The sequence below is a fragment of the Psittacula echo genome, assembly GCF_963264785.1.
Source record: "Psittacula echo genome assembly, chromosome: 2".
NCBI classification, from domain to species: Eukaryota; Metazoa; Chordata; class Aves; order Psittaciformes; family Psittacidae; genus Psittacula; species Psittacula echo.
The window spans coordinates 108823767-108849752 of NC_137737.1; the positions used below are offsets into that span (position 1 = coordinate 108823767).

General features: G+C 42.3%; 1 protein-coding gene across 1 annotated transcript in view; it reads left to right on the plus strand.

Moving 5' to 3' along the window:
• Window positions 1-1691: 1691 nt before the first annotated feature.
• EPB41L3 (erythrocyte membrane protein band 4.1 like 3) overlaps window positions 1692-25986 on the plus strand; it is a gene marked incomplete at both ends in the record, with an annotated part of 65719 nt that continues 41424 nt past the window's right edge. Inside the window, 2 exons of the mRNA XM_080610567.1 lie at window positions 1692-1880; window positions 7401-7598. Coding sequence (XP_080466693.1) covers window positions 1692-1880; window positions 7401-7598 — 387 coding nt within the window. The remainder of the gene's footprint in view (window positions 1881-7400; window positions 7599-25986) is intronic.

Consider the following 25986-nt stretch of genomic DNA (forward strand, 5'->3'; position numbering starts at 1 on the left):
AGTTAATTATTGCTTTTTGGAGATGCTAAAGACAACTTATTACACAATACATTTTAATAAGTGTTTTTATATAACTGTGGCTGTTTGAGTGTAGGAATTTATGATGTATTCCTAAACAAGTGTGTCACGCATTAGTACCTTGAAAATACGGCCTGAAGCATCAATCTGCCATATATGCTTTCTAGTTCTGCTTCTCTCTCGTGCTGTTTTGACATGCAGGAGGTAGGAACGAGCACTCCTGGCCTTACACACAGTGCAAAAACTGAGCACAGGCTGAATGCTGTGCACTTGCTTGATGTAGAGACACACATACTTACTGTAGAACTTAGTGCAGAATACAGAAATGAGTTTGAAAATAATAATTGGCCTAATTTAAAACATTTCTGTCAAGCAGTGTAGCTTCTTAAACATCTAAGTAAACAAAAAAATAAAAGCCTGTACTTTTTATTTTGTGATCCTTAATAAACCTGCTTCTACTAGTAAACATTGTAGTGTATGTTAAAGTTTGATAGTGACTTCCTAGCAGATGAATTAGCAGATGTATATTTTGTGGAACTGCTTATATTTACATAGTAGCTATGGTTACCAGGTTAAAGAAATCGTGGCCTGATGATGAACAGAAATAGATTGCAGCAGATTGATTTGTTTTCAAGTTGCTTAAAAGCAAAATGCTCAAGGATAAGATCACAAGGACTAAGAATGTATGAGTAACAAACATAAAAGCACACTCTGCTCAAGTGGCACAAAGTCTGCTTTTTCAAATCTTTGTTTTGATACAAAATCACGGCATGGTTTTTTAACGTCGGGTGTAGCTTGTATGTAGTTTGAGAATTGGGTGCCACACACGTATTTGTAATTAAACTATTTAATTGAAATAGTTCAGATTTTAAATGAATATTGTAATGTTTTAATTTTCGTTTAGTTTTGGACAAAGTTAAATTCAAACCTAGAAACTTTGTTCATCTTCAAGGAAAGTCGTATTCACTTTTAATCTAACACATAGAATGACTTAATGGAAGTATTTTTTCTTCTGGATGCTCTAGCACTTAGAAAAAAATGACAGAAGTGTTGATGAATTCAAGTGGGAAGGATGGAAGTGGGCTTGAGGACAGTTGTACATTTGCACTGAAGTCAATGAGCCCACTTCAGATGTTTCTAGCATATATGTTGCCTTGAAGCATCGAAAGTACTTGACTCCATTTCTGAAAGGAAGTGCAGGTGCTGAGGAGTTCAAGCCCTGATGACTTTAATGTAAAGAACAAAAGATTTAGTGTTTGCAAAAGTTTCCACATGGTTCAGAAACCCAAACTGCAGTGAACTGTGTTGGATTTAGGGCCCTCAGTCACACAAGCTCTTCTCAGTATGTTATTCTCCTTTATGGCCATTGCTCTTTGTCCTGTTGCTGGGCACCACTGAAAAAGGGTCTGGCACCATCCTCTTGGCACCATAATGTAGAATAAGATCTTATGGCATCGTACTCTTCCTTAGAGTATGGTTGCATTTAGATCTCTTTTGTACCAGGGAAGGTTTTCTAGGTAACCTTGTTGGTCCTCTTTAGTTCTAAAAGCTGAGCATACGAGACTAAAACTTGTGCCTGATGTTTCTCCGTTTTGTAAGCCTAGCTTACAAATTCATGGTTACGAGATTGTACTCAGTGGGTCTGCTCACCTTGTTTTACAGAATAACCAACCATGACTACGGAATCAGGATCGGACTCTGAGTCCAAGGATAAAGAGCAGGATCAGCAGGAGAGCCCTGCTCAGCAAGGGGCAGCAGAGACCCAGCCACAGGACCAGCAGCAGCTTAGCGAAGAACATCATAACGCGCTCGAGCAGTTCTCGGCTGTGGCAGCCCACAGCACGCCAGTGAAAAAGGAGCAGGTAAGGGAGCCTCCACATGCGTGCTTGCTGCACCACACTAGCTACCTGCCCCCAGTTACTACTCCTGGGATAAAAGGAGTCTGGTGTGCTAGGAGTGGAAATATATATTCAGATACGTGTGGAAGGATGTTTCATGTGATGGTGTAGATCTTGACTGGTTGGTCTTTTGCTTTTAAAAAACAATAGTTCTGATGCAGAGTGTTTTGAAATTCATGTTAAGTCTTTGTGTCTCCAGTGCTTAAATATAAGGGCAGTCTTACTAACTAAGCAGGAAACATCTGCAGTCTTCCATTTGCATTAAATAGCAAGCAGTGCCAGTTTTTAAGAAGCTGAAGATGTTCTTAGAGTTTATTTCTTTGATACCTGCTAAAAACTGATTTCATGCTTGCTTGTCTGATGTGTGAGCCATGAAGAGTATGTGGACCCTTAAGCTTCTCGTGGTTCTGAAATGACTGCATTATAATTGCTCTAACTATTCATGTAATAGGTTTCAGAAGAGCTTTCACATGCTTTTCCATTTGGTTCATTGTTGCACTTATTAAATTTGAGGAAGCTGCTTTCTTTTTCCCTGCTAATAATTTCCAGTCAATAGGATTAACAGGCATTGTTCTTCATGGGTAAGTGACACACAAGTAATGAGGTACCTGCAAATTACATCTCTTAGCTCTATAAGGTTATGACCTCCACTTGATTGCATTCACACTTGAAGAGGGGAATAAGTCTAACTCCTCCTCTCCTCCACCCTTTAAAAAGCGGGATCCTGTTGTTTTACCTAGTTGTGAGGCAGTGCTGGTGAAGCAAGCAGATGTGAGGTGTGACTTACAATCAAGTGTGACCCTTCTGTAGAAGCTGTTTGAGGGGCTGGCTGTGCTTTTGGATTTTAAACAGAGCTAAAGCCCAAACTTGCTGGTGGGGAGAAAGTGGGGAGGTGAGCAATTTCATAGAATCATAGAATAGTTAGGGTTGGAAAGGACCTTGAAATCATCTGGTTCCAACCCCCCTGTCATGGGCAGGGACACCTCACACTAAACCGTGTCACCCAAGGCCTCATCCAACCTGACCTTGAACACCGCCAAGGATGGAGCATTCACAACCTCCCTGGACAACCCATTCCAGTGCCTCACCACCCTCTCAGTAAAGAATTTCTTCCTTATATCCAGTCTAAACTTCCCCTGTTTAAGTTTGAACCCGTTACCCCTTGTCCTGTTACTACAGTCCCTGATGAAGAGTCCCTCCCCAGCATCCTTGTAGGCCCCCTTCAGATACTGGAAGGCTGCTATGAGGTCTCCAGGCAGCCTTCTCTTCTCCAGGCTGAACAGCCCCAACTTTCTCAACCTATCTTCATACGGGAGGTGCTCCAGTCTCCTGATCATCCTCGTGGCCCTCCTCTGGACTTATTCCAACAGTTCCATGTCATTTTTATGCTGAGGACACCAGAACTGCACACAATACTCCAAGTGAGGTCTCACGAGAGCAGAGTAGAGGGGCAGGATCACCTCCTTCTAATAGCTTAAGAGGTAGACATGGCAGAGCAGGGTTTCTCATGCTTATTTCTATTGAAGATCAACTATTGGAAGAACTGCCTATTTTTTTGATGGCCAACCATTTTCACCATTAATATAACCCTTGATCACCCTCACGCCATGCACATCAAAGACACCTCTGCTCTTGCTCCCACACCCACCAATTCTGTGTTGGAACAATCTTGGTCTCTGAAAGAGATCGGAAATTGCATGTAGTTACTTTGGGGAAAAGAGGCAGGGATGCTTGTCCAGTAGAGAAAGGTACTGCACAAACTGATATTAGTTTAAAGTGTAATGCTATCAAGCCTAGGCATAAGCATTATTAATTCTGTTCTTCCAGACATCTTCAGTAATCTTTCTGTCCCCAGTAGAAAAACCCAACAAACCAACAAACCAGACCAAAACCCACAATGGCCACCAAAAAAAAACCAACAACTCCTTAGGCACCAAACTTGTCCATCTGTGTTTACATAGGTGTGAGTTTGGAGACCTGAAATGATCTCATTTGCATGATCTCTTCCTTTCCCAAAGACTACCACTTGTCAGCCAGTGTCTGTAAGAAGCCTTGGCAGAAGAACTGGGTTTGTGAAGGGATATGTGAGACCTTCCCACTGAGATGACCAGATTGAATCCAAAAGTCCATATTGTAAAATGACTGGCAAATTCACCTACAGTGATCTGCCCAGTAGATTTTGTAGTAGCTTTGGTGTCTCTATCACAAGAAAGAACTACTTAAACACAGCACTGAGACAGAGCTGTGGGGAATAGTGTCGTTAAAAAAGTCAATGAGAGAACCTTGGGAAGAAAGATTTAAATTACCAATCCATGGCAGTGCCATTTTGTCATTCAATACACATAAAAAAGAACATTTTAATGAAGACTAAATGGCTGCTTAGTGTTGAAATTAACAGTTACTAGAGAAATGAGTCCTTCCTATCAGGTATAGTAATGCAGTCTTACTATCTTCCTGCCTTTCTGTCTTGTTGAGAAAAAGCAAGAAGGCATCATGGAGTTTGGACACTAACATTACTGAGCAACTACAGTCAGTAGGTGGGATTCATGTGTTGTGCAAGCTTGGTAACTTCGTACCCCAGTAAGAAGCTGTGAAGCATCAAAGAGCATTACTGCTGAATCCTGTGACTCCAAAGGCTTTTTTTTGAGAGAAGGGTCCAGCTTCAGAAGGGATTGGACATGCTGTGTCAGAGTAAGGTGCAGTAATATAGACAAAAATAAGAGACCTTACGCTGAAAAAAACACAAATCCTGAAGCAGCTTGTGCTGCACGAGAATTCAGTCTGCAACACTGAAAATACTGCAGAAATAAAGCACAGAAGTATCTTGGAGAAGAATTTAAGAGAAAATGCAACTGTGCTTGCAGAAGTCAAAATAATTCACTGAGTACATGGATTTTCACTGGCCACTTTTTTCCCCCCTCTTCCTAGATACCAGGATGTCAGGTTTCTTTAGGGAGAAGATGCTTAATACAGTCTGAAAGTACCTCAGTGCCTGAACATGTCAGCATAGTCTGGGGAATCTTCTGTAATAGTTCTTGGCATGTTTTGTTCTCCAGACAAATGAGAGAAAATCCTTCGTATGATTTTAGCATAGACATATTCCCTGATCTTTGTGTAGATGGGAACCTTAACAAATGAGATAACCTCAATACTGTTTTTTTAAATATTTATAAATAAGCAAATATCTGCTGTAGTCTTGAGATACCAAATGTCTTAATGAAGGCATGTAATCACCAGTCCATTAGGATTTGCAGAAACATTTGCAGGCAGATGATTCTAAAATTTAAATGGCTGCTTGGTTCCCTTGTTGTGTGCTTTTCTCTCAAGCAGCTTGTCTGCTTTCTTGAAAAAGATTAATTCCATGTATCTGTTTTGGGGGTTTTGTTGTTGGTCTGATGGAGAAGGGTTCTGACTCTCACATCAGAAATCTTAATGAGCCACCAGGTATGACAGTATATTTTTTCCAGCCCTGGAATGACTTTTGCATCCACACATGTGCATGTGCACCTTCCCTGGCAGATTTCTTTAACAAAGCATATGAAAATCATCACAGAGCCCTTCAGCAGCAGCACAGCTCTTTCCAGAGACCCTAACAGGAGACATCTTCAGTCTTGTTTTTGGTGCTGTAGATTGGACCAGTTGCCAGCTGGCCGTGGTTGTGTTAGAGGGGTGACTGACTTCAGCCTTGCTGTGAGCATGGAAGGGCTCTCCCCATTCCTCACAGCAACCGTAAATATTAAATGCTCAGCAGACAGCTACTCCACTGACGTACATTGTTTCTTCATCTCTCACCAGTCTTCAAGGTATGTGAGAACCTTGGCATCCAGACACAGAGCTGGTGTTCAAGTGCTGGAGCTGGATGGGAAAGAGCTGGCTGGCATGGGGCTGCTCCTGGGGAAGAATTTCCATGGCTCAGGGAATGAAGTGGATTTTCAAAGCAGCTTTTGCTATTTTATGTTTCTAGTTCCACTTTCTTTAGTCTCCCCACCCAGGGAAGCCCAGGAGATCATGGCTGTGTGTCCTTTTGCTTGCAGGTTAAGGAGGGCTGTGCGATCTTGCCTTGCCTCCTTGCATTTGCCTCTTTGTGATTTGTTGTGGCTTTGGTGGGAGCTAGTGCTGTTGGTAGTACAGCGGACTCCAAATTCCTTTTTCCCCCATTCACCCAAAGGCAAAGGTGAAGATTACGGCTTGTTTGTATGAAATCTCTAGGGGAAAGTGCCCTGTGATTTAGCAGTACACTGTTGTTGCTGGTTATATGATGCAGGGTTGTTCTGCTCTCAAAGCAGATTAAAGCATTTGGATGGATTTGCTTCATTCAAGGTTTATTATATACAGTGAATGGAAACAGACTTGGAGGATTAATTTCTATTCCGTTTCCAGCAATGCTTGTTGCTTATTACACTGACATCATTCAGAGCCAAATATATTTGGGTTTTCTTTCCTTGTAGTGAGATAATGGAAATACATTGTTTTAATTTTATTTTATTTAAGCTTTAGCTTAGGTATTACTTCACTCACATTGAGGTTTTGTTTGGAGGCTATCAGGGGCATAACTGATGAGAAAGGTAATGACTGCGACATAGAGCTGTTGCTAGGGAAGGTGAAATGCTGTAGAGCTGTTCTGGCTTTCATCTAGTGCTGTGGTGAGGACTATGAGCTGTGCTGCATCACAGTAACTCTTCAAATGGTCTCACCCTCAGATAAGCCTAAGCAAAAGTAAGCACAGTTGTTTCTTCTTGCCCCTTTTCCCCGCAGTGTATTTGTCTTTCAAATAGCACCTAGTTCTTGACAGCTTGAAGGACTTAACAGGCATCTGCAGAGAGCAAAATTCAGCCTCTCATCCTGTATTTATCATCCATTAGCCAGCTGGCTGCACATGAAAGTTGTTTGGTCCCTCACTTCCATCCTGTTTGTTTAACCCTTTGCTCACAGAGCCTTTCACTCTCCCAGTCGTGTGAGCATCCCCCTGCAAGTTCACACTGTTACAGGGATCCATGACCTCATTCAGGTACTTCTCTCTTACAGACAGCAAAATTAGTGCAAACCTGATGATCTTTTCCCATTCCGTATGACACTGTGGAAGCATCGTAGGATTTCATAGGTAGAGGACTTGAAGGTAATATCAAGAAACTGTAGGAATATCTGCTCATCACATTTACCTATTATTCAGCGTTTCCAACAGAGCAAACAGGTCCAGGAAGTCCAAGTGGGATTATGTACCTATGGAAAAAATAGAAGCCTGAAGTATTCTTGTACATGTCCATCCTTCATGGGTATTCTCTGCATTTTGGAGCGAGAAAGGAGGGTTGAGATGAATATGAGAAGTCTTTTCAATAGGTAAAGGAGACTCCATCCTTCATCAGTGACTTTCTCATCCAAGCCCCACCCTAGGCTCACTTAAATACTTCAGTACTGGATGCATAGTGTACTGCACAGCATGGTTGGCTTGTCTCACTTGAAAAAGTATCTTTCTTTCTCTTTTAGGACATAGACAAAGAACAGGAGTCTGCTGCTGCAAGTGCGAAACAGCTGGAATACCAGCAGCTAGAGGACGACAAGCTTTCACAGAGATCATCATCTAGCAAACTTTCCAAGTCTCCTCTAAAGATTGTCAAGAAACCGAAAAATATGCAATGCAAAGTGACACTCCTGGATGGATCGGAATATGCCTGTGAAGTAGAGGTAAATTGCTTTTTGTCTTTGTTTTTTTTTCATCCTGTCTGGAGGAAAATAGTTGAAATCAGATTCCTAGTTAAAGAGTGAATGGTCTGATATTTTGCCAGTGCCAAGCACAGAGATGCTTCCGTTGTTTTCTCTGGAGGCTGAAGACGTTGCACAGATTTGAGCTGGGTGAGGGATCATGAGCAGTCCCTGGAGGAGATGGAGACTTTAGATCAATTTTGTGTCAGCACATGCTGCAACAGAATGCAGAAAATGAATTATGGGCAGCAAAGCCCATAAACAAAGGATTTTGATCCCATCTGGCTTCTCTTTTCCTTGGTACTCTGCTGAGTTGAGACTCACATTGAGTCACTGTCCAAACTAATTCTGACCATCATGAGATCAGTGGGGGCATGAGAGATACCCAGGGAAGACAAGGGAGACGTCAGGAGTGAGTAGCAGTGAAAGTGGGGAGTTTTATGTCGTCGTCCATGATGGCTGTGAATCCTAACTGTGTCTAAACATTACTAGCAGAAAGGTGCTGGTGGTTTTCTGTAAGGAAACTCGCCTTCCTTGGTAGGACTCTTATCAGGAGCCTTCTTTTGGAAGGGATGGTCTTTGGCACACTCTCACTTAGGAACCAGTCTGTGCCTACAGGCAGATGCATGCTAAAAGGATGCCTTGATTGCAACCCCACAAGGTCACAGAGAAGCAGAAAGTGAGCAAATTCAGCATTTCAGAGTGAGCATGAGAATGGACTCCTCTCAGTGTGGACCCATTTCTCTGTTCAGCTGTTGGCACCAAAGTGGTCTTTGGACAGTGGGCCAGCCTGTCCTGAGCCTGCTTTAGATCAGGAGGCCATGCACGCAAGTCAAGGCTGAGCTCTGGCCCAGCAGCAGCCAGGAGGGTAAGGATGTGTGTTGGAGGGCTCAGGAGAGCCAGCCTTTCCTTGGATAACCACAGGGCACTGCAAAGAAAAGCCACCTGGGGAGAATGGTCGAGTGTAAAGGTAGAAATACAGGCTTGAAAGGAGAATCTGCAGGAACATAAAGAAGGAGAGAGGGTGGAAGAAAGGAGTTCATGACTGGGAGCCAAATCATAATGTCTGCAAAATCAGATAGCACTCAGCCCTTGTGTCCTCCAACCATTCTCTTTTAAGTGCTTTGGAGAGTGGCAGGTGAGGAACTTGATGATTTTTTATTTAACTGTGGCTTTACAGTCTGGGCCAAATTTTGCTATGCTAGGAGTTAGCTTTAGACAGGAGCTGTGATTTTACTGCTCTTACAGCGACTTAGTAGCCATGCTTTCGAATATCTTTTAATTTCACTGGCCAGGTCTTGTGTTGTTTCCTTCAATCTAGCAACAGCCATCTGGCCACATATTATGTGACTATTAGATCATTGCAGAAAGCAAAGGCAGGGACTGAGAGAATGAAGAATTGCTTGCTGTAGGAGAAGGTCAGGTTTGAGATCATCTGAGGAACCTGAAGGTGCACAAGTCTCTGGACTTGATGAGATACATCCATGAGTTCTGAGGGAACTAGTGGATGAAGTGGCTAAGCCACTATCCATTATATTTGGGAAGTTGTGGTAGTCCAGTGAAGTTCCCACTGGAAAAGGGGCAACATGACCCCTGTTTTTAAAAAAGGGGAAAAAAGGAAGACCAAGGGAACTTCAGGCCGGCCAGTCAGTCTCGCCTCTGTACCCAGTAAGATCATGGAGCAGATCCTCCTGGAGACTGTGCTAAGGCATATGGACAATAAGGGAGTGATTAGTGACAGCCAGTATGGCTTTCGTAAGGACAAATCATGCCTGACAAGTTTGAAAGCCTTCTGTGATGGGGTCATGGCATTGGTGGATAAGGGAAGAGTGACTGATGCCATCTACTTGGACTTGTACGAGGCATTTGACTGTCCTGCATAGCATCCTTGTCACTAAAGTGGGGAGATGTGGATTTGACGGGTAGACCGCTCAATGGATAAGTAATCGGCTGTGTGGTCACACTCAAAACTGTTGTGGTCAATGGCTTAGCATCCAAGTGGAGACTAGTGAGGAGTGGCATTAATCAGGGGTTAGTACTGAGGCCGGCACTGTTTAACATCTTTGTTGGCAACATGAACAATGGGATTGAGTGCATCTTCAGCGAAGTTTGTCAAAGACACCAAGCTGTGTGATGCAGTTGACAGGCTGGAGGGAAGGGATGCTATCACAAGGAACCTTGACAGGCCTGAGAGGTGCTTTTTACGGACATGTAATGACAGGACAAGGGGTAATGGCTTTAAATGTTAGATTTTATAATTTAGAAATTAGGTAGATTTAGATGAGATATTAGGAAGAAATTCTTTACTGTGAGGGTGGTGAGGCACTGGAAGAGGTTGCCCAGGGAAGCTGTGTATGTCTCATACCTGGAAATGTTCAAAGCCAGGTTGGATGGGGCTTTGAGCAACCTGGTCTAGTGCACCATGTCTCTCCCATAGCAGGGGCATTGGAACTGCATGTTCCAACCCAAACCATTCTGTGATTCTATGATTTCTTGACCTGTGGTCACAGTTTTGTCTATTATGATTAGCATGCAAACCATTAAACTGGAAAATTGTCTAATACTGGCTTTGATGGAAAGAGTCAAACTCGTTGCAGCTTTAGCCACTTGGTTGTAAAATGTGAGTCACTTTTTGGAATACAATCAAGCAAATTTTATGAAATAGGATTTCTACGGAAATCTTGTCAAGCAGGCTGAAATTTATGTAAATATAAGATTAAGCAGGAATGGAGATTTGTTATGTTAGACTTCCACTTCTGAAAAAAAAAAATGCTGTGAATAATACTTCCTTTCAGGAAGTTCTGCTTTTTCACTAAACTTGGACTCTGTTGAAGTGTCAAAATGCTTGCATATAGAAGCCATCACGTTTTATTGCTTGTCAGATTTCTCTACTTTGCAAGTATTTAATAGCTCTTGAATAATGTCCAATATAAATTCTGTATGTATTTTTTCTACTTCAGTCCTGAAATATTTTGAAGTTGTATTAACTGTCATCAGTGATCACTTTATCTGCTTCTAAGATGGTCAGACTTCCTAGGCAGAATATAATATTGATGAGAATAGAACTCTTAAAAGGATGAATCCTTAAATGACAAAGCTGTAAGGCTGTGATGATGGGCAAACTGTTGGTTGATTGAAACAGATGTTAGTTAGAACTCACAGGTATTTCAGGGAACAAGTGCAGCTGGCGTGGTGCATTCATTTACATAGCTTAAATGGGTGATCCAGACTTTGCATCCCTTCCTAAGTGATATTGTCAGCATATTGTGTGTATTGAGGATGCAACAGCAGGTGCCTCTCTGGCACAGCCCACTTTGGCCAGTGGGATCACTCGGTAGATCCTCAGGGGAGACCACCTTCCATATGCGTAAAGTTTAGCTATAGCAAAATGATGCTGTGTCCAGCCAAGAGAAATGATGTGATTTTCACTGTGCTTTTTCTGCCAGGGAAAAAACTATATACAAAGGGAGTTAGTAGGGCAGGGAGACTGAGGGTCTGTCTCAGGAGACATCTCAGGAAATCATGTAGGAGGCTGAAGGTGAAGTTCTCCTACAGTGATTTTGGGTAATAACAAAATTCTGTGACTGTTTCACAGAAACTCAGTGCTGCAGCATGAGAAATGATATGTCACATTTCAGAAAAATGCTATCCTATCTTAAGGATCACCTACAAGTGAAATTACTGTATCCCTTGAAACAGGCAGGGAGGGGAAAGTATACTGGAAGACCTAACAAAATATGGAGCTCAGTGAATTCCCCAAGATTAATTCCTTAATAGAAAGGGGAGAGGGGTGGACAAAGCATGGTAATGAAATATTTAATATTTCTATTCCTTGTGTTTAACCCACTTAAATGCATGTTTCCGTGTGGACAGTAGTCCAGGCTAGGGATGTGACAATCAGTGAATGTGAGTCAGAAATGTCATGCCATGTTGTCAGCTCCTGTCTTCCAGCTCTGTGTCATGCTTCTTTCCACTGAAGGCTACAAAGCAGTGCAATCTAGAAGGATCAGAAACTTAGAAATCCAATTTTGAGCTAAAATAATAACTCTGTCAGTGCATCTTGGTCTGGATGCATTCCCTAGCCTGGGAGTTGGAGATCATTATAGAATCCATCAGGTACTCTGTAGAGTGCTTTGCGAATGGCAAATGCTTTTATGTATGTTAAATATTAATATCATTTAAAAGGAGCTTATTGTTTTCAAGTAGAGCACTGCCTAGAACTTATCAATTATGTGTTTATCCAGTTAATGACCTGACAGCTGAAAGTGCACGTACTCACAGATTGAGATGCTTCTGAGGAAGGTTTGGTTAATCCATTATCTCATTGATGTCCTTTGTTTCAGAGGCCCCTTTTTCTTATTGCATATTTTATGCTGGACATTCTTACTGCCTTCTGCTTTATCTTTCAGTCTCTCACATTCAATACTTTGCCTGTGTGACCCCAGGGGTTTTTCATATTGTATGAGATGTATCTACAGGGATGTCCACCTAAGGATGTTTCAACTGTCCAGGGACAGCTGTTGGCTTTCAGAGCAGAAGTATTTGCTGTACAACAGCATTGTCCCTGGTACTCTGTCAAAGAAAACTGGCATCAGGGTGACTACATGGTTCTCCTATGTTGTGAAGAAGCTGGAGGTTTCTAATGGGCGCTCAGTCACAGGAGTTGATGCATTCTGCTTAGAGGAATGCTGAGCAGTGATTTATACCTGGATGTCCACCCCTGATGGAAGTGATTCTTTTTGGACTCTTCGTTGCATTCTCCCAGCATTCTCCCAGAACTCTTTCAGGTTCAGAAATGCATTGTCAAAAGCCGTCAAGTCCGTAGCTGGGGCTAAAAGTGCACTTCCAACAGGATGCTGAAGACTTCTCTGTTAAGTAAACTGACCTTGCTTAGTGCACTTCTCATTTGTTGGTTTGAAGAACCAAAGACAAAGCAAGATCCAGAACTGCAAATTAGTTTCGGATAACCTTGAAAAAGACAATGAACACACTAGCTCAGGTTTTTCCTAAGATACAAGAAAGCAATTAGGAAGAACTTATTTCTAGGTTCCTTTCCACTTTAAGTAGGGGTTTTCAAGTACTGTAGTATAATTATGCTATTTCTAGGATTTATTTCTCTTCTCTCTCTGCCCCATCTCAATTTTATGTTATCTAGACTACTGCATTTTAATTAAAAGATGCAAGTGGAACCAGCTGTCATCCTCTCCCTTACATGTAGCTTAATTCGAAGTGTCTTCCTGAAACAGGTTGTAATTTGCCTTCGTTTCTGCTCTAAACATATCCATGTTATTAAATGCAAAGTGAGATCAGAAAGCTATAACATAATCTGTATAAATTAATGGTAAAATAATTAAACTTAATTTTCAAAGGCTCAGCTGTCTGAGCTCATTGGTAATTTGTACTCTTTCTTCCTTCCCCTACCACTCAGACTTTCCTATTGTGCAGGACACCAGTAAATGAAAGCAAATGTTTCCGTGGCAGCCTGTCTTGTGGCATCTCTGCAGCCCTACATCAAACACAGTGAGTTGCTGTACGATTCCGATAGGCTGCAGAGCACATGGAATACTGACATCTCAAAAAAAGCTTACTGATGTCCCCTGTTCTTGGTGGGTGAGGGTCAATTGGGGTAGGAGAGGACTCGTAAAATACACTGTGTTTGGGGTTTTTTTGTCTCAAATTTTCTTAGCCATACTGCTGCTAGGACCTAGGCAGTAGCTTTGTTGTAGCTGCTGCTACACCTTTTTAATGAACCCTGATGGAGACACTATTTCCTTAATGGGTTTCCCAGCATCCGCACTGGAACAGGTTGCCCAGAGAAGTTACGGATGCCCCATCCCTGGAAGTGTTCAAGGCCAGGTTGAATGGGAGCATTGTGTTGCACATGAATTTTTCTTTTTCCTGTTAAAAAGTGATACTACATGGATACTTCATTAAAAAAAAATAGGTCCTTAAAGATGGTCATATGACAGGCTTCACAAATAAAGAACAAGCAGACTTATTTCTGCCACTCACAGAAGTGAAAGAGAATGGTGGCTGACTTCAGTGCTGCATGCGTTTCTTGTCCTGGCTTGCAAGCTAGCCTCTGAAGGAAAAGCCCTTCTGTATTTCTGTGTGGCAGTGGGGGAACATATGGCTCTGTTGTCCCCCTCCCTGGGCATCCAAGTTGACCCTCCCCCAGAACCTGTCTCAGTGTGGATCTGCACACCACTTTTGCACGGGGAGTTCAATAACATTGAATTTTTCATCCATTTTGAGGTAGGCTTTAAGGTCAGGAAGGAAATTCTGTAATAAGCTGCACCCTGCTTTCTGAAGGATACAGTTTCAGTTACCCCCTGCCCATTTTAATTGTTTAATGAATTCCACACAGCGTCTTGCAAATGACTTTACATGTGAAACTGATTACTGAATGCAAGAGGGAATTATTTTAATAAGTCTTTTCCTTTTGACCTGCGCATTGCTTACATTTCAGTTAATTTAATATGAAGAGCTTTGTTTTAGTTTTCTGTTCCTTCCCTGGGATGTGTTTCAGTAAATGTGTCTGGGTTGAGATGCGTCATTGTAGTTACACAGAATGTTTTCTGTCCCCAGACCCAATAATTAGGGTTGACTTAGATTAGCCAGGGGATTCAGTTAAGATCTATGTTACCTGACACATGTCAGTAGGAGTCTTGGTATTGCCTGAGTATGTTCCAGCTGAATACAGTTAATACACAACTCTTCTGTCATGTGTTTTCCAAGTACTATAGGTAGCTTTTTATGAGTTAAAATCCTTGCAGTTCAAGAAGTGTAACGGTCTGGAAATCGATACTGATGTTGTCCAGCTTATAATAATCGACTGTAAGGCTGAGCAGAAAAAGTTCTTTTGCTTCAGTTTGGTAATTAAAAAAACCCCATACCAAACAGCAAAACACCCTTTTAGTGGTGGTGGTGATGATGATTATTATTATTTCACTGAAGCTAAAGAAGTCTAAATCAAAACCAAACTCGCTTCAGGTGGAGCCAAGCCATACGGAAATGCCGCAAGGTGGAGGGAGGATGCTGGTGAAGCATTTGTGGGGCTGGAGCATTTCTTCTTTGCTAGGAGAAGCTCAGCTCCTCGCAGATGGGAACATCTGGGCTGCGTGGTATTCAGGGGAAAAGTCTCTTACAACCTTGGTAGGAAGACACACCTAAGTGGTGGGACAGATGGGGTCCCTTGTAATTCCTTCACTTATATGCAAGTATTATACAGAGATTGAAGGAGAACAAAGAATTAAAACCAAGTCACTTCTTCAGACGTCGTACCAAGTGAACAGCAGATTGGGCTTTAAATTCCACTTCTTGTCATAGCAGAGGACATGGTCACAATCCACGGTCACAATGAAATAAATGCCAACAGTTTAAAAGAACAACAAAAAATATATCTGTATATGCCCATTCCACATCCATTTTTTGCATCTAGTCCTCATTTCAGAATCAAATCAAACTTCAATATCAAAATCTTGATTTTGGTACTTTGGAGGCACCAGCCGATTTTCTTAATGGTGAGGGGTTGACCTACATTGAGAAATAGTTTCAGCTGCCCTGAAACTGCATTTTCTAGGGAATAAATGATTAGCTGAAAACTTCCTAGTGAAATGTTGCCTCCAGTCCCCTCCCTTGGTGCACCGCTTGGACATGAGCCAGGCAACAAGAGCTTGTTTTCCATCTGGCAAAGTTTTTAAACACTTTCTGGTCATGCACACTCAGTGCGAGGCTCATTGCTGGTTAACCTGCTTGTGAGAGCGCAGGAGAGGATGGCCTTTTACCCACCTCTTACCCCAGACAGACAGAGAGGTCTGTTGGTGCCAAGGGTCCTGTCCTTGTTACCGTCCTTGCTGATGGCCTCACCAGGGTGAGACTGTGTCGATCCCTCTACATTTGTCTTCTCCAGGCTCATCACTCGGGGTGGTCCTCACTCCAGAGAGCCTGCTGCTGCTTCTCTCTATGTGTTTTTAAGCTACTGGAATATAAATCACAAACAGTGATGAAGGGATTTGATTACCATTTTCCCTTCTCCAAATGGATGGTCGGATTTTGAAGCCTCCTGCTGTTTCTGATTAATGTGTCCATTCCCCCAGATACCCCATGTTCATACTCCCAGATGTGGGTAGCCAGGGTCTGACGGTCGGAAGATATCGCGCTGTACGGGAAGATAGGGTCCCTCTCCTAGTAGCCAATTGCACTTGATTTATGATGTTAGCAGACGGATGTGACGTTGTAAACCAAAGCTATATAACACCGTGCCATCAAGCAATAAACGCCATTTGCCGTCCACCACATTGGTGTTAGTGAGCTTATGGCCCGAGCGGCCCAGGGCTGGTCGCCGTGACGTTCCTGAACCAGGTCGCTAAGCCTATGCGAAGGCAACACCCAGAGAAGTTGGTGGTTTTCATGTCGCTGCCTGGCCAAGTCTCCCTGCATTTTCTCATGTTTACTGCCATATTTCTGCATCACTCAAGTGCCCGTTACCTGCTCCAGCTCCCATCCGAACTGTCTGAAGTAATTTCCAACTCTCATGCTGATTGGTTCCGTTTTATAGGTGCTATGCCCACCTTAACACTTAAGAGTTTCTGTTTCCAGACCAAAACTAAGTAAATGCTCACTTTATTATCGTCCCCTAAAAATGTTACCTATCATAGAAAACGCTAGCACCTCATATGGGTGTTTTTTTCCCAGATGGGCCCCATGCAGTGTTTGCTGGACTGCTTTTATGTTTTTTTATCCCCATCTGTTGATACAGTGAACAAAATATCAGAGATGGGTGGTGAGGAAATACCTGCTTGCAAAGCTGTCATAGGGTGAGGTCTGTCTTTCATGGTTTATCTTGCTCTGGCAGAAATGGTTTTTGATCTGAATTGGATAAAGCTTGGATGTAGCCTGAGAAGAGGCTTATGTTATTTTTCTTGACAACTCCAGCACTGATGGCGTAATACTATCTAAGGTACCCAAATCTAAAAGCCTGATCATTGTGCTGCTTCTCCTGCCTCAAAAGCATCTTTCTGTGCTATGGTTTCTGTGTGATTTATTTATGTTTTTCACTTCAGCTTGGCAATGTAGGTCACGAATAGCTCTGTGGCTTTTAAATTCATATGGCAAGATTACGCTGTAAATCAGACTGTGTTGCCAGTAGAGCTTTTTTTCAGCTGGAAATAAACATAACATGTATGGTTGATTTTTGCTGATGTATGTCAGTGACTATTTATGTTACCAGTAGCAGTGGGTTCCCCTTGCTGTGTTGGTACTAGGCTTGTGCATAGTTAGCAGTTATGCAGGATAGATGGGTGTTTGCTGAGCTCACCCAAATGTAGGCAGAATAAGGAAAATATTTATATTTATAACCCCTGTTGGAAGGCTTCAGCTGCTGTACTGAATCCCAAGAGACCCACTTGAGTTACTGCAGAGCGTCTTGAAGGAAGTAGTAGGGCAATCAGGAGGCATTAAGCCAATGGGTCAACTGCGCATGTAGTTAAAATCCAAGCCCAAACAGTCTGCGTTCTTCAGAAAGCCAAGCAAGGAGGGGTACTTTCTTTGTTGAAAAGCCTCCAAAATCATGGAATACTTATTATCCATTAATAAAACATATTTTATTTATAGTTAATACATATAATTTGATGTAAGGATTTAGCAAATGTGTGAGACTAGATACAGCAAGTGTGCTGAGAACTGAACTGCTGTTGGAGAAATAGTACCCATTGTTTTTTCCTTTGTCAGAGAGTGGTGCTTGTAAGCTGTTACCAGTTCTCACTTTTTACGGTATGAATTCTGTTGATGCACTTGGGATTCCCAAGCATTTGGAAATCATCACATTCAACAGGTATTTCTGCAGCTGATGTGCACATGCAGCCGTGGCTGTTACACTTGATATGTAAAGGTGTGCTCCAGAGTATTTATTATTTCTCAGGTGCCCCCATTTGCTGCTTTGCATTGCCATGAACATGCATTGTCTGCTTTTTTCCTAAGCATACAAACTGTGTAGCGTGTGCGTCGATATGCTTAGAGCTCGTATGATGCCAGTGCTCATGTGATCTCTGCTGCTGATGTAGAAGGCAAAACCCTAATTTGGTTTGATGCCAGAATCAGGACTAGGTCACCAATCTCCTTACTGGGATTTAGCAGTCCCCTAGGGTTTTTTTAGATTAGTGCTGGCTTTTAAGGATTGCAAGCTCAAACGGTATTAAAGAAGGTTGCCCCTGATAAAAACTATGTCATGTTATACAATGTCATTGACACTTGCTGCAGGTATGTAACTGCAGCATAGACAGTGATACATATTTATCTAAACGCTTGTATGAAATACTTAAAAGATAGGTGTCAGAAAAGGTAATTTTTCAGGAATGGTATTTCAGTGTGCTAAATTACAATAAGTATCAATAAGCTGATAAATCATAGTACTGCCATGAGGGGAAAAAAGACAATGATCAGTTGTCACTGTATATTAAAATACTTTCTGGTCTACTCTAAGTTTTCTTATCTGGTGTTCATTTATATGTGCAGAACAGTATGGGATGGAGTTCTAAATTAAAAAGCAAAGACAGGCAAAATACTATCGCAGTTTTTATTTTAACCTATTAGAATATATTAGTTACCTACTGAGATGCATAGGCAGGTTCACACAATAAAAGTTAATAAACTAATAGAACATTTGCAGAGCTTGTATTAGGAGGCAGCTTTCAGGAAAGTAATTTCCTTATATGAAATACACTGACATTGGGAAAAAAACAGCAAAACACTGAAACAGTCTTTTTACACAGCTTTTATTCAAGTAAATCTGTGTGAAATTGCCTAGTTCTTAGTTCTTCCCACAGTTGGCTAAATTGTTTATTCAGTAGATTGTATTTGGAATTGTGACCTGGGACATTTCCAAATGCAGTTTACCATTAAAATATGTAAAAGATTAAATGGTACTTTCTTTTGAAAACCAAAAAATGAATGTATTTTGCTTTGAAGCTTTTCTTTTCATTGCCTGTATTTTTGCCACCTGAAAGGCTGACAGAAAGATCTTGTTCAGTATCTCCCGTATGTGCTGGCAAACTGCTTACAAACTGATGAGAGTATTATGTCCATCCAAGGCATACATTTATATTACTCTGTGTATGCCAAACCCAAGATTTTTCCCTAGGAAACACAAAATAGTTGGAGTAAAGAGACTGGATAAGGTAATTTCTTTGATCTTTAAACTTTTCTCTGTTTGTCTGAGTTGGGAGAGAGGAGTAGGGTAATTGCTATGTGCTTTGTCATTGTGTATTATCTTACCACTGTCTTTGGTGTACGACATTGTGCTGGTAGTGTTGGTAGAACAAAAACAGAAGTTTTTGTTCTGTAGCAAAAGTGACTCTAAAATGTTTTGTATAATGCCTGGAACATCGCTGTCAACACACCGGACTTTCAGATGAACTAAATGTTGATGTTTCTGGAACTGCCAGTTGCATTTTCGGCAAGCACCGCAAGGGATGTAGGGCCCTAAATTCCAGCGGTTAAGTCGTGTTATGCTTTTAAAAACTTTCATCCTGCAAGTTTTACATACTGTCTGTAAGAGGTACTTCAGTAAACCAAAGGAAAACTTGCCAGTTAGCACTGCAGAAAATCCTCCTATTCCTCTTCCTGGATGTTCCCCACTTTGCAGCCTGTGGGGGGATCTCAGTTGAGAAACAACAGATTTGAAGAAATTCAGGGTTTCTTTTCTGTCACCTTTCTCCTTTGTCTTCTTTCCCATGTGGAGAGAAACTGTGGAAAAGTGTAAACACATAAGAGCAAATCCTTTGAAAACTCTAATCACAAATGTGTAGAGGTGGATGAACTTAAACTTCTTTGAAGTGACTTCTTCAATTTATCTTCCTTGAGAAAGCAGACCTTCTGCTATTATTTTTCATCTTCTAATCAAGATTTGTTCAAAAAATACATTCCTTCCTATTTAGAAATTTTTTGGCCTGAAGTTCAATGATTAGCTTCTAGAATTTCTCAGTTCAGCCCTTTGTATTTTGAACTCAACTCTTTCAGAAAAAAACATGGGAAATGCCACAGTGTGTAGATTTTAATTTCAATCACAGATAAAAATGTGCTCCTTACCAGAATGACTGCGTGAGTTTAGGACTTCTGATTGACTCTCCATAGATAGAGAAGCCCTGTGATGTGGTCACCGGCTCCTCTGCTTTTGGTACCACATTAAACATTCACTTCTAAATTGATAGATGTTTGTGTATGTACATGTTATGTACATTCAGTTACTCACATATTTGCTTGTGCATATTAAATTATGACGTATATGTAATGTTCAGATCCTTCCTCCCGAAATGGAGTTCTCAATATGGAAGTGATCTTGGAAGCGCGCATATACTCGATCATTTCAGTTTGCAAGTAATGGCTATTTGCGCAAGTAATTTTTTTTCTTGGAATTGGGCATATTTTTGCGTAAATTGAGTAATTCATGAGGAAAGAATGAAAAAGAGTGTTGTCAGGAGGCTGGAATTCAGCAACTCAGAGACTCAGCTGGGAGAATTTGTGGGAAGAGAGTGCTCACTGCGGCAAGTACAGAGTATTCCTGACAACCAGTTAATCGTTTACACTTGTTTGTGTTGCAAGAATGATTACAGAAGCTGCAACATGAGGAGGGAGAAACTTACCCTTGCTAGTTACTTGTTGCCATATAGATTTTAACTTCTATGGGTGTTTTCCTTGCTTTTGCACAGAGGGGACTACCATGTGGCCTGTGCAGTGTAGAAGCCAAAACGTTGACCAAAATAACTTGCAACAATGCAATTGAAATTCAGATAGTAAAATGAAATAAAATCAGTGGTCTGGACATGATTGGAATCTTTTCCATCATGCACATTGTAAATGAAAAAACTAGCTAATTCTTCTCCACCAGAAAGAATGGGGAGAGAGGAGAGGTTAGTACAGCCACATGCCAAAAATATATTACAGCATGCAGGGCTAGAGCCAGCCCACATATTTATTCAGTGCATTATTAAGAACCATTGGAAAGTGCAAATGCTAATTAGAAATGTGAACCAGATAACCTCAACATCAGTTAAAGTCCAATTATTACTACCGGGATTTCATGATACTAATCTGTTTGTCCTTCTTCCAGTGATGATGCCCAACTGGTGTTATTACAGTAATTGCACAGAGTTTAACGCCAGGCTAGTGCTAATGTGGTTCTGCTCACTGGCAGGTTGACAGCTTTTCCGAGGAAAGCGGCAGTGTTGTTTTAGTATGTATTCATGCAGGAAGATATGTGCGCACTCTTTCCATTTAAAATCCAGGTCCACAGCTGTGCTCCTTCTTCGTCTTGCTGTGCTCCTTGACTGAGCAGAAAGGGAGGTGAAGTTTCAATTCATGGGGTGCCCTGACCTTGCAGTTTACTGTGCAGCAGAGATGATGATTGTTGGTGGCGAAAAGAATTCCTGTTGTAGTTGTTCGGCTGTGGGACTCTCTCTCTTTGTGTTTTCCCTTGACTGTAAAATTTGGTCCGAATGTGATTTATTTTAATTGCTTTCAAACAGGAGGGGCATACCTGCATGCTGCAGGCAGCCCTTGCTCAACATTTTGCATCCATGTGAGACTGCAGCATTGGATGCAAAAGTAGAGCCACTCCAAAATACAACACTTGGGAGGCTGCAATGGCTTTTATTTCTAGGAGCCTGGGAGGGCTGTTCTCTGCTTTTCAGCTCCTCATCATAGTTCACTGTCAGTGAGAGGAAGGTAATCTGCTCCTGAGTGAAAATAGAGTATGAGAGTAGACTAACTTAACACTTGCACTCTATCAGGTACACAGCGATTAACTGTATAACACCTGCAGAGGTGCGTGAGGAGCCCATTATCGTGGCCCTGCTGGTTCAAAGGGACTGGGGAGGACCCTGATTTAAATAAAGTGCTGCGTCAGGCCAGATGGTGGCATTGCCTAGCCAATGTCTTCAAACCCTGTGAAAACAGGTGCTCCGCAGACTTGCTGAGGTGCCAGTCCCAGCACAGCATTGCCCCTCCAGGGAGAAATCTATCAGACCCAGGTTTGTATTCAGTTTGGAAGAAGCCCAAGTGGTGACAGGTCCTCAGCACAGGTGTTTTTCTGCTGGAGTAAAGCTGGGAGAGACAGCTGGTCCTGTAGGTTGGAGGTTATCCAGCAAATGAAGGTGTGTTGTTCAGGGTAAGGGTGCATCAGGGGAGAGGCTCAGGCTGTATCACCAAGGTGGGTGTTAAAATACCTTTCAGGAAGATTACAAGTGGTCATGTTTCAGGGGCAGGGCAGGATTGCCAAACTGGGAGCCACAGCAGCTTGAAGGAGATGTTTCCAAGAGATGGAACCTCCCAGCATGGGGCAGCCAAGCCTACACTCTTGCACAGAAGCAAAATTTGTCTCTTGGAGGTGGCAGTTCTGGATCCTGATAAACTTCCCTCTCGTACAGCTAGCTTCCAGTCTGGGAAGCACCATCCAGCACATAACACTTGAAATCTTCCCGACCTCTTTGCTATATTTCATTAAATAGCAGAGGGTTCCTGGGGTCTTATTAGCACCTGCATGACAAGGAAGTTGGTGTCACATCTTTGTGTTAAGTTGCTGGTTGCTCGTTTGCCATGTAATTTTCCTTGTTGCTTATCACAACACAGTAGCATATGGTTTTGGTAGCGTAATTGCTGCAATAAAGGTTTATTATTACCTGAGGGTCCTGATGGACGACATAGTGAACAAAAGTCAACAATGTGCTGTGGCAGCACAGAAGGCCGGTGCCATCCTGGGCAGTGTTGCCAGCAGGTCAAGGGAGGTGATCCTTCCCGACTACTTAGTCACGTAATGCTGAATCCAGTTCTGGCCTCCCCAGTACAAGGGAGACATGTACACACAGGAGATAGTCCAACAAGAGCCAGGAAGATGATGAATGGCCTGAAGCATACCTCCTGAAAGATGAGATGAGGAAAGGCTGAGAGGTGAGACTGTTCAGCCTGGAAATGTCTGAGGTGGATCTTATCAACGTCTTATCAATATCTGATGGGAGAAGTAAAGACAACAGACAAACTGCACTCAGTAGTACTCATTTACTGGGACAAGAGGCAATGGGCACAAAATAAAACACAAGAAATTCCATCTAAAAAACAGAAAAAAACCCACTTTTTACAGTGGTGGCACTCAGACACCGACACAGGTTGCCCAGAGAGGTTGTTGTATCTCTTTCCTTGGAGATATGTAAAAGCCATCTGGACATGGCCTTGGGCAGCCTGCTGTAGGTGACCCTGCCAGTCTCAGGCAATCTGTGATTCTGTTATATTGAAGTGCAATACATATTTTGTGGCTGAACTGATAATGTATCTGTAACAAAGGCTTGCATTTTTTCACTTTAATAATGTTTATTTATCATGAGTACATGACAGTTTATGGGCTTACTCAAAAGAAAACTTTGTCATTATTTTTCTGCATTAAGCAATACCAGACATTTACCTAAATGTCCACCAGTGAGAGTGACTGGATTTGTAATAATGTTATCCAGGCAGACCTAAGATGGAAGTACTTGATTTTTGAACTTCTCACTCTCAGTGATGTACAGCGTGTTATCTTGGACTCTTAATCTTGTAAGGATGGGGGTATGATGGAGGGAGATGGGCTGAGGAAGCTGATGTGGAGAGGTTTGAGTGTGAACTGTTTCTGGAGAAGCTGAGACAAGTAGGGGACACAAGAGTCTTTTGTGGCCTTTGGCCTCCCTGAGTTCCACAACTGAGGAGAAGCTGGTGAGGAGAGAGGCAGCTTCTCCTCTGCCTTGCATGTGGGAGTTGCTGGTGGGTGCAGGCTTGCCAAGTTCTCTGCTGCTGGCTCCTTTCACTGGGAGCTTGACCAGAAGGCTGTTTATTCCCATTCCAGCTTCAGCTGAGAGCCCTGGCCTTTATAGAGCTGCAGGGAGGAGACTGTGAAAAGTGTAAAGTTTTTGCTCCCAGGCTTCTGTACTCATTTACACAGTTCAGTCTATGTCTTTCATTCTTTCTGTTGCCTTGATTTCCCAAAGCTTAAGTGAAGTGTTTGTTTTCTCCACATTTGCGCATTTCATTTCATCCCATTCATGGCTGAAAAATAGCAAAGAATATTTCTGGAGGAGACTCTTGACATATTCACCTTTCTGAAAAAATCCTAATTTACAGGGCCAGTGTGTTATAGCATTAAGTCTGATATTTTTTCAGTTTTTATCCACAATTTTTAGACAGCTGAGAATTGGTTGGCAATTTTGGCATTGACTTGTGATCCGCAGTAACCAGTAGGCTGTCAGTCTTTCATTGCCTTAGGCATGTCACCCCAAAAAGGTGCGAAGCAAAGGGTTAAGGTGTGTTGAAGAGCTGTATGAATTTGTAAAGTGACCTTTATCTCCTCTTCTTCCCATTCTCTCCCTGCCAAAGCAATGATAGTCGTGCCTTGTCTGGCATACTTATTTAGGCACACAGTAAAATTAAAGCAATTAGCAAGAGCACAGGAGGTCTGTTCAGTTGCTTTAATTATATATTTTTATTTAAACCTCTAAATGTCCCATGGATTTATGCAGTAGCTTACTCTCACTGTGTTTCTGTGAAACAAAGTTTTAGAAAGAGTGTGTGCTCACACCACATGGGTATGAAGCAGCAGTGATGCATATTTGCATGTGCACAGGGATTTCTTTTGATCTTTGCATTAGGAGGACAGCAGGGCTGGATCCATTGCCAGGCAGCCGCCACTCCCCAGGTGATCCCATAGGTCAGCTCTGACCTGGGAAGAGATGCTTAGGGGCAGTGGCAAGGCTGCAGCGTGAGGCTCATCTGTCTGAACGCTGATGGGCATTTCTGTGGTCAGTGAGAAGGACAGTGCTCCTGGTAAGGCTTCTCCTCAACCATCACCAGTTCACACCTGGTGTCTGGTGAAGAGAGGACCCTGACTGGGAAGGGCTGTTAGTTTTATATGATGTTCCTGACACCCTCTCAAACACCGGCAGGGATTTCTGATATCCTGACACAACAGGAATTTTGTGGGAAGTGACTTGGGCATCTTTGTACAGGAGGAGGAGGATACATTTTGTCCTAGACAAAAAATGATACATGCAAATTGTTCCAGGCTTGCCATACTTATTCTCACTTGACTGCAATGTGTAGCCAAAAAGAAATCCTGAGCACTGGGAGGTTTTGTGTTAGATGGGTTTTGTTACAGCACAGCCTCACACAACTGTTTCCTGCGCTTCCCTATTAAAACACTTTATCTTGCAGCTGCTAGCTACTATTTCTCAAACGTGACATCTGTGTAGCTGCATGGATCAGCCACGTAAAAGAGCTCCTGTGTTGGCCTTATGTGACTCTTAAGATGACACTGGATTGTTACAATTCAAGCACATGTGAATGATGCAGTGGTGCAGACATAGTGTTTCTCAAAGCAGGTATCTTCTAGAGCTAACCTGCTTATTTCTCTCCATTCAGTATAATCATTTGGTTTGTTATCAAGCAGAAAAGACAGACACTGGTAAAACACAGCATCACTTGCTTATAGCAGAAATGAGACTGTTTTGGCTTTAAGGCTCTGAGTTGGCTCCTCTCTTCACACCAGTAGTGAGGGTTTTTTATCCACCTGATACTCTTCATGGAGCATCAACTATAAAACTACCAACCTTTAATTATCTACTTCCAAGTTTTGGGTGTGAAGAATTCACTAAACCTCTGCTTGACGTTATAACAGGGCTGGGGTATATTTATGCTTCCTACTACAAGGTGGAAAGGTTGAGACAAGCAGAACAAGGCCCTAGAGCTGTTTGCCTAAACGATGCTGGAGGACACAGAAAATGAAGTTGCAGCAATATGCTTGTAATGCACTTCTGGTCCTGTTTTTTTGTCAGCTGGAGAACACTTGTTAGACACGTCAGCCACCCTCTTCAGTTTCCTCATTGACAAAAATCTAGGGGTTATTTCACTGCTTTCTTTCTGATAGACCGTCAGAACCCCAGTAGAAATACTGAATATAACATAAATTAGGTGACACTGCACAACTCCCGCCATCATCTCTCGTAATGTTTTCACAGGGTGTTAGGCAGCAACCTTCAATTCCATTTTTTTTTCCTTTCCTCTTGGCTTGCTTACTGCTTCTAAAATAGCTTGAGGCCAGCGTTGGGCTCTGTGGGTTTGTTGGCATAGCTGTGTCAGCTTGGATTGTGAAATATCCACCCCCCCCCGGCCAAGGCTGCTGGGCTGGCAGTGTGGTCTGGGCGCAGCTCTGTCAGCAGACGCACGTAAATTCAGAGGCAGCTTTCTCTCCTCTTCTGTGTTGGCCTCCTGCATTGTGTTTGAGGAAAGTAGTGCGTTTCCAGTCTGCTTCAAGTCATGTGGATGCTACAGTTAAAGAAAATACAGCATTGACAGC